The 15,412-nt window shown below is 34.7% G+C and overlaps 1 protein-coding gene across 1 annotated transcript; it reads left to right on the forward strand.

The window, feature by feature from the left end:
• The first annotated feature begins 374 nt into the window (after nt 1-374).
• LOC123307148 lies at nt 375-14,348 on the forward strand. The gene is made up of 20 exons (XM_044889366.1): nt 375-393; nt 513-718; nt 1,012-1,102; nt 2,312-2,506; nt 2,596-2,781; nt 2,941-3,264; nt 4,183-4,370; nt 4,422-4,557; nt 5,298-5,424; nt 5,862-6,027; nt 8,442-8,490; nt 8,549-8,694; nt 9,291-9,381; nt 9,435-9,629; nt 10,403-10,588; nt 10,955-11,281; nt 11,720-11,904; nt 12,348-12,483; nt 12,895-13,021; nt 14,140-14,348. The coding sequence occupies exons 1-20, from the start codon at nt 375-377 to the stop codon at nt 14,309-14,311; spliced, it is 3,252 nt and encodes a 1,083-aa protein (XP_044745301.1). The 3' UTR covers nt 14,312-14,348.
• The last annotated feature ends 1,064 nt before the right edge of the window (nt 14,349-15,412 follow it).

Raw genomic sequence — 15,412 nt, forward strand, 5'->3', positions numbered from 1 at the left:
TTTTTAATCGTTGAATATAGCTCCAGAATCAAAGTCATCTGATTCATCAAGGTATTTTTATGTTCTGGAATAAAAAACAAAAGGACCTAGATTCCTATCATGAACAATTCAGTATATGGTTCTCGAACAGTGTTTGAAGCAGTAAAGTTGATTATTACACTTTGTGAAATCATTTCGTCCTATATAAATGAACTGAATGCAGTTGGCAATGCAGTTGAAAATTTTCATAGTTTTTACCCACCACCATGAATATTCTCATATTTGAATCCTTCTGGTGTATAACGTACTTTATAGTAATTGATGTTCCTCAGAAACTGATAGCTTTATGGTATTTCCCTCCATATATACTTACGACAATTAGCATAAACCTCACGATGATAACAACGAATGTTTGTATAAAATTCGGATAAACATTCTTGAGAAATTATTTCAAATACGATCAGTGAACGAATATGATATCGAAATTTCTAAGTGCTACAGGAATATATATTCTTATATTCACAGGTAAATAGGGTGGCTAATAAAAGAGGTTATTATTTTTTTCGAATCGAAAAACAGCAATGTTTCAGGGATTCAAGTGACCTATGGAATTCCAACAGCAACGCTACAACAGGGGGTTGTACAGGGATACTATAGAAAATCTTACGATGGTAGAACATTTTCTGCCTTCGAAGGTATTCCTTTTGCTGTACCACCAATGGGAAATTTGAGATTCCAGGTAATTAACACTGAAAATAATATAAATTTCATGAGTATGGAAGTGCATAAAAACATCGAGAAAACAATATTGGTGCCCTTTTATACGTATTAACATAACTATGCACACGTGAGACATGAAAGTTCATATCTAATCAAAGCGCATTCTAATTAGTCATTGGCTGAATAAGTTATTATAAGATATTACCATTGGTTCATCGAAAATTCGAATCTTCCCTTAGATATGTGGATGATCTTTTTATTTCATATTTTATGTACAGACATTCAAATGAATTACATCTTGTATATTTTCAGGAACCCATTGCTGCTAAAAGTTGGACGAATATATTAGTAGCTAATAAATCCTACATATGCAGTCAGCTAAATGAACTCCAGAATATAATAGGTAAGTCAGAAGGGTGGGTTAGCCTCTATTACAGGGTGAGTCTTTGACTCGTACAAATATTTCAACAGTAGATTTTTGAGGTTAAAAGAAAAACTTTTTCCTATACCATTTTTTCTTAATATTTGTACGAGTCAAAGATTCACCGTGTGGTTATCATTGAAATTTCTTGATACTATCAAGTTTCCGTTTGAGTTTTCAAGAAGCAGCTAGGATTTTTCTTGAAAAGTTTGCTAATTTTCTTATCGAAAAGTATCGTAAAGTAGGCTTTGGTATTTTCAACATCGATATTATCTGTCTAAAGTCTAAACGTAATTCTTAGCTTCTGCGGTGTCATTTTCCAGGTAAACTGTCTAGCCTTGGATTGTTGTTCAAAAAAATTCTCATCAAATTATTGAGATGGCTGTTTACTATGCCAGTGTTGAAGGAAATGAAAAAGCCGATGAACTTGGAGCATCGAGGTTAACACCTGCTGGACCTGAGCCTTTCTGTGGACTTGGAAAAGACCAATATAAGGCATAGGTCCAAAATGGGAGTTGAACAACAAAATAACCCTCTGGAGAAACACTCCTGAACTTACTCACTCAAAGAAATTCGTGATGATTTCACCGACCTACACCAGAAACTGCCAAAGCTGTCACGAGCTGAGCTTCGGGAGATATAGGGAATGCTGACAGGGCATTATCGGTACAAATATCATTTGTACCAAATGAGAAAGTCAGCAGATGAGATTTTTAGGCTCTGTGGATCAGGAGCAGAAACAGCTGAACACATGGTATGCAAGTGTCCAGAGCTCGCGGACCTAAGAACCACGCATATAGGGAAACCGGTCCTGGATACTCGAATACGACCTCCTTGGGTTCCTATGAATGAGTAGGGTAGAGAACAAAAGATCTACATGGTTGCAGTTCCCAAAAGGCTAATCGAGCCACAACGACCTCGGTTCAAATAATAATAATAAAGATGGCTTTTACCAACTTGCAGAAAGCATTCAGAAATGGGGAGAAAATCAGCGTATCAATTTTTCACAAGTATGGTTCACACTTTTTTGTTTCATGTTGTTTTTCTATATCGGAGCCCTGATGAAGACTTTGAAATTGAGTTGAAACTACTTAGCCTAGTAGTTACTTCAATTTGCTAGCTGATTGACCCACATTGTTCTCCGTAAAATAAGAATTGGGTATAAACGACAATAATATTTTATGTATGTAGGTTCTGAAGATTGTCTCTACATGTACATCTATGTACCTAAAGAGCACATATGTAGGAGAGACAATTTTGATGTGGTTGTACATATACATGGTGGCTCTCTAGTTGTTGGTTCACCTCAGGAGATGGTTCTTCCTGACTATATGATGGACAAAAACGTCATTCTGGTGACTTTCAATTACAGGCTTGGCGCTGCAGGTGCGTATAAGGTTATTCCAGATCTCAAAACTACATTTTTTCATATAACCAACACCAAAAGGTTATTTTCCTGTTTCACATTTTCATAGGGTTCCTCAGCACTGGAAACAGCGTTGTATTCGGCAACAATGGACTCAAAGACCAAACGCTAGCTCTTAAGTGGATAAAGCAGAACATCAAAGAATTTGGTGGCAACCCAGAATCCATAACGATCACAGGATTTTCATCTGGAGGTTCTAGTGTTCAGTTCCACTATTTATCACCAACTTCTAGAGGTAGATATTATGCAGAATATCCTTGAATATATCGTTGAAGAAGCCAATTCTTCCATTACCCAATCCACAAATTACTGATCCACTTGTGAAATAAACTCTCAATCCCAACTGTCTAGATTTTGATCTTATTTGAACTGAAATTTTCGATGTTTCTTCTAGGTCTCTTCCAAAGAGGTTTCTCTTCAAGTTATACAGTCTTGGGTTCAGAATCACTAACTCTCATCCCCTTGAACAAGACTAAACAGCTAGCAAGAAATTTGGAGTGTCCTTCAAATTCTCTGAGAAGTATGGTACGATGTCTGAGAGAACAGCCCATAGAGAAGCTAGTTCGAACTGATATATGGTTCAAACCAGCTGTGGAAAAAGGAAACGTGAACGCATTCCTACCCGAAAATCCATACAAGATGTTGAAAGATGGAAAAGTGTATGACGTGCCATGGGTAGCATCGGATGTTTATAATGAGTCACTCTTCTCTCTCGATTGTGAGTTTAGCAAAACTTCTTGTTTGGACAATTTCATCTGTGATGAAAGGAAAGAAATGTACGCAGATATCTACTTTTGAGTAGCGATATATGAGAAAGCTAAGGTCATTAAACGCCAGATGTCGCATCGATTTATGTAGTACTTCGATGGCGCCACTGCCTCCCAACAAAAGGTCCTCATGTAGTCGACATGCGGAATCTTAGCTTATAGAGAACGTCATCGTCGGTTGAGTTATGCGGGGATACTGACAATTTTAAATAACATCGAAACTGGTCTGTCGCTACTATCCTTCGATGTTGGCAAGTTCTATATCATTTCCACCAGTAAAATTGGTTTGATAAATCAATAAGTGCCACTTCTAGAGAAAAACGATGATTTGAAGTTTATCGAAAACGGTAGATACTGTAGTATTTCAGGTGTTATTTAACTACTTGCTCACACCATCCCTTGGTGAAGATCGATGCGGGATGTCTTTTACACCTGAAGTGCTACAAAATGTTAGTAATTACCACGTTGAAGCAAAATATAAAAATTTGGACACCTAAATTATTATGATTCGACCTGAGACCACTCAATGTTTTTCATCCATCAATTCCAACAAGTTTTTTACTCCGAGACGAACACCAAACACAATTTTTTTAGTATATTCGTAAATGATATATCTCTTGACACCTGTTGTCATTTGAAATCATCGAGTGAGTTGCCTTTCAACCAAAAAATATCTCCTTCCAAAAATAGGCCTATTTCTCAGAGTTTATCGAGAAAGCTTATGATGACGGAAATATCCGACAACCCGAGTCTTGTCCTCTTTAATGTTGAGCACCCTGTATATCCATAAGTCATTATTGCTTAGTGGTCAAGTCAAAGAGGCAAAGAATCATTATAAAATATATTCATATTTTTCTCACAAATTTCAGCTGTTTATAAAAACAACTCAGAAATATTTACAATTTATGATAATTTCACTGAGTGGGGTAAGACTTGGCTTGACTTGGAGGAATATGTAGATGAGGATAAACTGGATTATGTGCTCGATCAACTGAAGAAACACTACCTAGGAAAAGGTGACTTGACTGAATCCAACGGACTGGAAAGGCTGAACAGGGTATATGTGATAATCTCAATTATAATTTTTACTGATGGGTTTTTTTTTCAGCTAATGACTGACCGTCATTTTTTGGTCGCTGCTGACCTAGCAATACGTACTCAATCTCTTGCTACACAATCGCCCGTTTACTACTACCTATTCGAATACGTAACAGAAGATAGATTAGAGTTCGGTGGACCTCCTGGTAAGTTTATATACAGAAAAAAATGTTGAACAACTGTGGCCAAGAAATTACAATTTGGACTTTTTTTTTAATTAATAGGTGAAATTAATTGTTCAGCTGGAATTAACATAAAAGGGGTAATCACCAATGATTTTGAAGCATTTTTCTCATTTGGAATCCATTCAAAGTAGCTCGTGCTCAGATTTATCTAAAGTGTGGAAAAGCAAAATGGAATAAATCCGTTGTTTCATTTTTTTACGTTTATTTTTGCGATTAACTTGAAAACAGTTGCATTTTCTAGTAGAAAATTAAGGGATCTAGAGACCCATACTTGTCATTCAAAAAATTTGTTTCAGCTGTCAACTGTTAATACCTATGTACTGTAAGCTGAATAGTGAATCCATTCCATTTGGCTTTTCCACCCTGAATTCCAAATTGAATTATTTGATCATTCATATGTTATTATCGATGTTGTTCAATTTGTTGAGCAACATTATCGAAAAAAAATCTGAAAAAAGTGTGAAACCTTTAACATAGGAGCAATTTCTACAAACAACAATACCTTATTTTTATTGTATTTTAGATGTTTGGTTGGGAAACCCAAGAAAAATATAGGTACCTATACTATATTCCAAAATTTACTCTAAATCCAATTGTTCTTGAGTATACACCCCTTGGTGTTTCACCTTTTTCCTCTGAAATTTCCTTTTTTTCAACGATTATATTTTTCGAAAAACAGGTTGTATTCGAAATATTTTCAGCTGCTTCCCATGGTGTTGATAACAAGCTCATTTTCAAGTTCAAAACAAATCCAGATAGACTAAAACCAAAAGATGAAAAAATGATGCGCCTGCTCACAGAATTCATAGCGCAATACGCCAAAACCGGGTGAGTATTGAAGAATATTCCACATAAAATGTTATGGAACGATCGAAGTAATTTTCCAGTTTTCAAACAATCCTATTATTCCTGGTTTTTCAACTCAAGTTACTCCATTTTTTATGGTCGAAAAATCAAACTTCCTTGGGATACACCTGTTTTCACGGTGGCAATTGCCTATGACAATATGTCAACCTCCTGTGGAGTTTGTTACAAAATCGAATATCTTCAGAAAAATCAATGTGCTAAAAAGAAACATTTTAACAATCATGATTGTTAAAATGCTTCTGTTTTTTTTTCTTCAATTTCGATACCCTCTATCTTGACAAAGAAGCATTATAAATATATTAGCAAGTACTCATTTATCCATGATAATGAATACAGAGTGTGTCTCAATCTTATTCAGCATTTAAATTCATTTCATCTCAAATGCTCCATGATTTCAGAATTCCAAAAATTGGCGATACGAATTGGAAACCTGTTAAACCAAATTGTCAGATGCTCGACGTACTGTCTATTAAATCGCCGAGGGATATAAAAATGGTAAAACTAAAGGAACTAGCCCCTCGAAGTTTATGGGATAGTCTACCTATCAAGGAAAATAATCATTTATTCTGAGCCAATAATAGAGAGAAATGTAACATTGATGTAGCTGTACCTAATGAAAAATTTTAAAAAATAAAGGATATTTTTCTACTTTCTTATATTGACATTGACCCAAACATAAAACAACAATTCATCAAAAACTTCCGAACACTGAATTGGTCTCTGTGAAATTAAAATAAAATAATAACAGAAAAACTATTTTTTTGATGAGGAGGTTTTGAAATTGATACGTACAAAGTTTTTTACATATGTCGAGCTCTAGAATCACGCTCTGAAATAAACTGATTGTAAATGAATAATTGACAATAATTTTAAGTGGTGATTCCTTGTCCAAAAATATTGTGGGTCCTTCAAATATTATTTTTCTGAACAGCCCCTGCTTAGATACAGCTTCCTGAAAAGCAATTTTAATTTTTTTTAAACAACCAGAAAACTGACGGTCACAAAATGTGTTGGTGTTCCCCTATAATTTCAAGGTGTAGAAAAAGCTTCTTTTCTTTATTCAGTTTATACCATTGAAAAATATGGGTACTCTTAATTTCACGCTAAAAGTAAAGGTTTTCAAGAAAAAATAATTTATCAATAGAAACTTACGTAACGTGAGTCGTATAGGATATTATTTTTTTCGAACAAATTCATTTTCTGAAAAAAATTAAAAATTGTTTTTCAGGTGCCATACAGGGGGGGGCTGTATCTAAAGGGACAGCTCGAAAAAAAAATTATATGAAAGACCCACACTATTTTTGGACAAACTGTTAAATTTTTTCGCAACTATTTGACATTTATACTGGATGATATTGTTCAGGAAGAACTATCTTTCTCTTCGAAGAAAATAATTAAACTATTCGATAAATTAGAGTACACGATTATCATCAACTTACGGTTGATTTTTATTACCCCGATAGAGGAAGGCTAAAATTTTTCAGTAATGTAAATAAATAATGAAATGAATTATTCTATGGCATTATACTTTGCATAGACAGAATTATTCCGAAAACTAATAGAATTCATAGACGAACGTACAAAACAGATAATCCTTCCTTAGTTTGTTATTCATTATTCATTATTGGTGCCAAAGGTAACACAACCTTTATTAAGATATCTGCAATATCAGATGATTTCCTTATAAAAAATAATAATAGTGATGAAGAAAAATAATAATAACAGAAAACAAAACACAAAAACTGAATTTTGCGACTTATCAATTGGATAAATTCTTCAACTACTACAATTTCTTTTGAAAAAAAAATTATTCTTCAGTGCAAATCAAATCAAAACCTAAATTCAACCCATAATCAACTCACATGAATCAACTCGTTACTTTTCTGTGGTCAATTTGATAAATTCTTCAACTAGAACAATTTCTTCTGAAAAAAAAATTATGGATATTAAATCGAAACTTAAATTCAACCTATAATCAACTCATTAACTCGTTACTTTGCTGTTGTCAATTTGATAAATTCTTCAACTATTACAATTTCGTTTTTAAAAGAAATTTATTCTTCAGTGGAATTCAAATCGAAACCTAAATTCTACTAAACGTTGATTTCACCTATAATCAACTTTTTGATTCAACTAATCACTGCGTAGCTACCAATAAGAAACAATTCCTTATATAGAAAACAAAACACAAAAACTGAATTTTGCGACTTATCAATTGGATAAATTCTTCAACTACTACAATTTCTTTTGAAAAAAAAATTATTCTTCAGTGCAAATCAAATCGAAACCTAAATTCAACCTATAATCAACTCACATGAATCAACTCGTTACTTTTCTGTGGTCAATTTGATAAATTCTTCAACTACAACAATTTCTTCTGAAAAAAAAATTATGGATATTAAATCGAAACTTAAATTCAACCTATAATCAACTCATTAACTCGTTACTTTGCTGTTGTCAATTTGATAAATTCTTCAACTATTACAATTTCGTTTTTAAAAGAAATTTATTCTTCAGTGGAATTCAAATCGAAACCTAAATTCTACTAAACGTTGATTTCACCTATAATCAACTTTATGATTCAACTAATCACTGCGTAGCTACCAATAAGAAACGATTCCTTATATTTTATTCCTTATTATCGTAGTGGGGTGAAAACTAGGATGAAACGTATTTCCTAAGGACATTTTGCCTTTTATTCAAGGATAAATAATAGTAGGATTTTTTGAAAAATGCAACTTTTTTCCACGTACCTATCTGTGTTTATTGGGTTCGTCCAGTAAGCCTTAACGTATGCAGCGTACTTTAGGATTGCACTGGTTCATCAGTTAACATTTATCTACTGGAATTCCCTCATTCTATTCACCCGAACTGATTAAGGATAGGTAACAATAAACTTCCATATAAATAGGTTCGGTCGACTTTGAAGAAAACAATGTCTTTGTAGAATCATCAGAACTGTGTTGACAAAATTCTAGAAGATGTGGGGCAGTTCTACGACAGGTATCTTTCTCGTTATCCTTTCAGGTGAGTTTCGCGTAATTCTCCTTGCGAATACATACATTCATTCGTTGAAATTCAACAGTCCATTTTTGTTGTGGCATACCCTTCGTGAAACTGAAGCAAGGATCTTTGCAAGGATATCATAAGAAATCGTATGATGGGCGAATATATTCAGCTTTTGAAGGAATTCCTTACGCCGTACCACCACTTGGGGAATTAAGATTCAAGGTGAGAATACAATTGATTGTTTTGTTGAATTTGACACTTTATAATGTGCCGGAGGAGAATAAAAAAGTATTTTCCTTGAGCTCGTGGATAAAAGCAGATTACCTCATATTATTTATTTTTGTTTTTTTTCAATCGCTACAAAAGGGCAGGAAAGGGTGAATGGAAATCCTGCTCATTTCATGAAAGATCATAATTTCACTTGCCATTTCTTATGCCTTACAATATCTCATTTTTCAGTGAACATTTTTGCCGTCAGATTAATTATTTGCAGTACCAAATTTAAATAAGCCAAATTTAAAAACTATATTAACCATAGTCACCGGGTACATTGACCACGTTGCGAATTGGACTGTTTCCATCAACTCTTTGGTCTGTGTTTTCAAAGGTTTCGGCAAGTCTTCAACTGCCATCTTCAGGATTTGCTTGAAGTTCTATTTCTGAATGCTTTCCTGATTTTTTTTTGTCAATAAAATTTCAAAATCTTTAGGTTTTGGTAAAGGGGTCAGTCGTAGTTCAGATTCAGAAAAAAAACATAAGAATTTTACTATTTCGAGGTATATTTTTGAGACATAATTATTCCATTCTCTTTTCTCAAGGAACCTCTACCTGCCCCATCTTGGGATGGAGTACTTGTAGCTAATAAGTCCTATATCTGCAGTCAGCTAGATGGAACTCTTACAGTCATAGGTGAGTTGATAAAATGCAGCACATTCCAAATTCACAAATTTTTCTCTTCTCAGGAAGCGAGGATTGTCTGTACATTTACGTTTATGTACCGAAAGAAAATATCTCTCAATCAGATAACCTCGACGTGGTGGTACATATACACGGTGGATATTTGAATATAGGCTCACCCTATACTATGGTGCTTCCCGACTATGTGATGGATAAAAACGTGATTCTGGTTGCTTTGAACTACAGACTTGGAGCAGCAGGTAAAGTTGTGATTTATGACGAGAAAATCAAATCGTCTAATATTAATTTCATTGAGTTCTTGAGAATCATCCAACAGTTTTTTCAGTATCAAATTTGAAACTTATTTATCTCCAAATACAGGGTTAGAACTATTTAGAGGGGGACTACAGGGATATCGAAAACCGTTAGAAATACAGGGTAGCCTAAATTACGAAAAAGTTGCGTTATTCAAAGATGAGTGGGTGGGTATAAACAGTTCCCAAATATCTCTGATGGTTCCTGAGATATCCCGAAAAAACTGAAAATCAAGATTATCATTTTTTTTATAACTCATTTGTTTTTGGAGATAACTACACGAAATTCGGTGTGTAGTTATAATCCTATATAACGATTATACTGGTGTACTACTTTTTTGTAATTTAAGCCACCCTTTGTTTTGAACGGTTTTCGATATTCCTATAGTAAGCCTTCAAATAGTTCTAACCCTGTATAAGTAATATTTATTGGGAATTTATTTTGAATCTTCTTAATGCACCCAACTTTTGACATATCCATTTTTGCTTAAATTCTTTAAGCTTTGGATTATTACTCTCCTTCTCGCCACTCACGCCATGTTCAATATGAGGAGGTAGCACCTCAAATTCTTGTTATTTTTGAGATTTTCCGTACTGTAGATTCAGAAGAGTGATTTCCACCCATTTTGGTGTTTAATACAAAACGTCGAACGACTTTATTTTGAAAATCATTGCACTTGATGATACGAGTATTTAAAGCAACGAAATTATCTCCCCAGGCTTTTTGAGTACAGGCGACAGTGAAGTTTACGGAAATAATGGTTTCAAAGATCAAGTGTTGGCTCTAAAATGGGTCCAGAAGAATATAAGACAATTTGGGGGGAATCCAAACTCGGTCACGATAACTGGATTTTCTGCTGGTGCTTCAAGTGTGGAATTTCACTATATTTCTCCTTTGTCCAAGGGTAAGTTAAAAAATATTACATTAACATTTTTTACCTAGAAAAAGAGCGTTTTCAATTTGCCCAAATGTAACTTTAATATAATAATAGTGCCAGGAAATTGAAACTCTCAGCATAGGAAAAGAGTCCGTAGGGTTTGGCAGATGGTTTCGGAGTTATAGGTATCTTCAGTGAAAAGCAAAAGGTGGCGATTTGGAACAGCCAATAGACGACACATTTCTAAATCCTCCTAAGGAGGCAACTTTTCACAGGAAAAGCATATCCTCAAATAGATCTGTTTCTGCAACTTCAAACATAATCTCCATCTGCAATAGTCTTGTTTTTATCTTAACGTATGTCATCCTAATCACATAATATTAATTTTCACAGGGCTTTTCCACAGAGGGTGGTCAATGAGCTATACAGTTCTGGGATCTGCATCGCTCACCTTAATTCCTGATCAAAAAGCTAAGCTGCTGGCCGAAAAGTTACAGTGTCCAACCGATTCCAACAGACTCTTGGTACGATGCCTCAGGAAACAACCCATAGAGAAACTAGTCGATCAAATGGTCACTTGGTTTAAACCTGCTGTGGAAAAAGGCAATCCGCAGGCTTTCCTACCAGAAAACCCTTACAAATTGCTGAAAGACAAGAAGGTTTATGATTTACCGTGGATTGCATCCAATGTGATCAATGAATCTCTTTTTTCCCTTGAATGTAAGTGTTCTTGATTCAACAGAGATCCTGTTTGTAACGAACTTTCAAGCAACGAGCTCCACAAAACAGGCTTCCAAAAGAAGAAAATATCGAAATCAACGGACGGTTTATTTCATTGTGGAAGAGTAGAAGCTGACCATGGTTTTGGTCTCATTTGGCCTCGTCAGAGCAACACAACTCACACCCCGATGGAAATTAGCTCCACCTGACAGGAAACGTTAGGTTGTGAATCTCTGACGAAGTCAAATGAGACCGAAACCACGCATCTACTGTTCCTCGATTAGATGGAGCTTCTTCTGATGTTCCAATTGGTGGTGATTAGCTAGCTAAACTGATTTTCCGGTGCATTCTTCATTTTTGCATTGTATTTCGAAAGTTTGATTATGTTGTCTAATATAATCACGATATTCAATGGTCTATATCTGCAATTCCTTCCAGCTGTCTACAAGAACAGGTCAGAAGTATTCGCAATTTACAACAATTTCACACAGTGGGGCAAGCAAATGTTGGATTTGGAAGAGTTTGTTGACCCTGATAAATTGGATTATGTCTTAGACCAAGTGAAGAAATTCTACTTGGGAGGAAAGCTCACTGAAGAAAATGGTCTGGAGAAATTAAACAGGGTAATTTTTAATTTTTATATAAAATTCTAAAACATTTTGACAGCATATTTGTACAAACAAACTTATAAAGTTTCTCTAAAAATCACTGCAGTGAATGTTATAATTTAAAAATATCCCAGATTTTGTTCATCGTAACGTAATCCTCAAACTATTTGAAGAAATACTTTTTTTGATAAAATAATTCAGTACTAGTACTACTACTACCTTCAACCTCCTGAAGAAGCTATTGTGATAAAGAAAGACCCTATCTCAGCGAAAAGCGTGTGTTTCAGTTTTTTTTTTCAAATTTTCAATATTTTTATCATAAGTATCGGCCAAATTACTTCAGCAGGTACTCGACTTAAAAGTTCTAAAATGCATATGAAATTGTAGGCATCTTTGAAATTTTGAAAATCCACCAGTAGTGCTTATAGTTTCTTTTATCTTGAACCTTTTTCTCTTAGCTTTTGACAGATCGTCATTTTCTGGTTGCCTCTGATCTTGCCATAAGGACCCAATCGTTAGCAACAAAATCACCTGTGTATTATTACTTATTTGAATACATACCAGAAGATAGACTGGAGTTCTTTGGACCTCCTGGTAAGCTTAATGAACATATTTTCAGATAAACAATAAATAAATTTCCATTGAATTTAGAACGCTCAACAAAATGAATGCCGTAGGCCATGGGCGCCCGCAGGGGGGGGCCAGGGGGGGCCACGGCCCCCCCTGAGATTCTGATAGACACCGTTAGAGAAATTTTTCTTTCAGTAAAACTAATCGTAGATGATATTTTGCCCCCCCTGAGAAAAATTTCTGCGGGTTTCTGCGGGCGCCCATGCCGTAGGCTAAATTAAAATTTCGTTCTGGTCTTTTACCCTAGAGTGTTCAACACACAGATTACAGATCTGTAATATGTGGTTCAACAATCAATATCTACTAATACTTAATGGGACATAGCTCTCAAAATTTGTTTTATTCGGCTAATTTCAATTTTTCAAAAACTTACAGCTGCTTCTCACGGTGTGGATACCAAGCTCTTGTTCAAATTCAGGACTAATCCTGATAGGCTGAAACCTAAAGATGAGAAAATGATGCGACTTTTCACACAATTCCTAGAGGAGTATGCAAGAACGGGGTAAGTTCATAGCCAGATTTCAGCTGCATTGTACAATTTACTTACACGCCAAAATATTTTCACTATTTATAGACACAGGACATAGTTATATACAATGGTATTGTCATTGATATGCACTACTTGTGGCGTTAATATAAAGTCTCTCAATCATTAATTATTCCTATCATACCACTATTTTCTGCCACTGCCCTACTCTTAGCTATTATAATATATAATAGTCCTCACTTTTATTATAGTCAGGTAAATTCTGGGCACCTCTAGAACTCACTCAATGCCCTCAACGGGGCAATTTACGACGCGGAAATTTATAGCTCGAGAATTTACTGGCATTCAACAGGGGTGTACTAGGTCACTTTTAATAATAAAATTAACTGTCATCGACCACATCGACCAAAGTCCCTCCGCCTTGTACATCTTATTAAATATGAATGACAAAAAAAAATCTATTGTGTTTTTTGAATTGTAGATCTAATTGTCCATGGCAGTTTGGCTGGAAATTTCTGAGAGGGTTGGTCACTGTATCTCCGTGGAACATGCCATATATGTCGTCTTTGACCCGTTTCATAAATCTTTCATTTAGAATTTTCAGTCAGGCTGCATCCAGGTCGCTCGTAACAATTTATAAATATAATGTTTCTTATACTATCTTTTTCCTCGAAGAAATGCTCATTTGTTACGCCTTATATATGTATATTATCTTTGAGTATATATTTAGTTAATACTCAATGGCCTCACTTAAAGCTACATTCACAATCAATTCACGGGCCGAAGTGCACTTCGGCACGAAAGCTTAGCAGATGGCGTTCTCCGTTACCATTCACAATGAAATTCAAGACAAAATTTCTTGCAAGTTGCAAACTATCACTTCGGCAAGGAATTTTGTGCCGGCTATAGATGATGCTGATGCTTATGTTTTGATCAGTTACATTTTTGATTCATTTGAGTATTTGGTACCAAGATTATTGCGAATGGTAAATTTCGTGCCGAAGTGCACTTCGGCTCGCGAATTGATTGTGAATGCAGCTTAACATTTTTTATATTTGGTGCTAGGTCAGAGCATAGATGACGCCTTTCAATATCAAGTCTACATGGGAGCTTAACCGATTATTTTGTTTCAGAATTCCTAAAATAGGGAACGTAAACTGGATTCCAATTACCCCGAATCAACAGAAACTCAATGTTTTATCCATCAAATCCCCAGATAATATCAGGATGGTTCAATTGGACGAACTTGCCCCTCGAAGATTTTGGGATAGTTTACCGATAAAGGAAAATAATCATTTGTATTAATGCTACAACTCTATTGTAAATAAACCTGTTGAATAAGTGAAAGAGTTTACTTCTAGAACATATAATTGTAAAATATAATGTAGCTATAGGAAGTTATAATACTTTTTTCAAGCTTTCATTTACAATTTGTGTATGTTCGTATGCCGGCCCAAATCTAGGGGGGCTTCAGGCCAAATACCAGTACCAGTTTCGAGGGCGCCAAAATAAAAAAAAATGCTAGCATCCATTTCTGAATTATCAAAAAAAAATAAATTTATTCACATTCCGAGGGTCATTTTGCAATGCAACAATTCGGAGTGTTATTCTACGAGAGATTAATAGCAAAGATTAGTTCCTCTTTGTTAATAGAGCCAACGTTGAAATACAAAAAGAGGATATACTATTTCTCAAGTAAATAAGAAAACATTACAATCTGTTACTCATCTAGTGTACTTTCTTCGAACTTAATTCGAAGGCTATTAGAAAAGAGAGAACTCTTCGGTTTCCAAATAAACTTTCGTCATTTATGTCTAGGTGGCAGCATATCCTCATTATGAATACAGAGTTCTGTAAATGAACATTTTGATCATCAAAGATTATCTTTCATTCATTTCATTTTATTTTCATTTCATTTTATTTGATCAAATTGTTCTATATATCTGGCTAAAACACATATTATTGAGGGTGCATATTTTTGGTGCAAAATATTTTCAAACCCCCTGCTTCAGGAGTCGATTTGTTGTCTAACAAAAAGCTGAATGAAAAAAGAGAACTTTTCGGTTTTCAAATCAACTTTCGTCGTTCATATCTAGGTGGCAGCATATTCTCACTATGAATAGTTCTGTAAATATAAACATTTTGATCCTCAATCTTTGATCATCATCTTTGATAATCAATCTTTTGTGGGTTAATTGAGGGTTAAGATGTCTGAAACACATCTTATTGAGGGTCCATATTTTTAGTACAAAATATTTTCAAACTGATCCTGCTTCAGGAGTCGATTTGTTGACTAAAAAAACTGGAGGGTGTTCTGTATGTAATGAAAAGTAAAGATTAGAAAACCAAAAGCTGAAGAAGCAATAAACATTTTGGTTTGGCGAATTGAGCCAAACTTCGTAAATT

Source organism: Coccinella septempunctata, chromosome 2 (assembly GCF_907165205.1).
Source record: "Coccinella septempunctata chromosome 2, icCocSept1.1, whole genome shotgun sequence".
Lineage (NCBI taxonomy): Eukaryota > Metazoa > Arthropoda > Insecta > Coleoptera > Coccinellidae > Coccinella > Coccinella septempunctata.

What these genes read in the sequence shown, in the direction of transcription:
- LOC123307148 (XM_044889366.1), top strand. An exon ending in TGAACTCCAGAATATAATAG is followed by an intron (nt 1,103 to 2,311) that starts GTAAGTCAGAAG and finishes TTATGTATGTAG; the next exon opens with GTTCTGAAGATTGTCTCTAC. An exon ending in TTTATCACCAACTTCTAGAG is followed by an intron (nt 2,782 to 2,940) that starts GTAGATATTATG and finishes TGTTTCTTCTAG; the next exon opens with GTCTCTTCCAAAGAGGTTTC.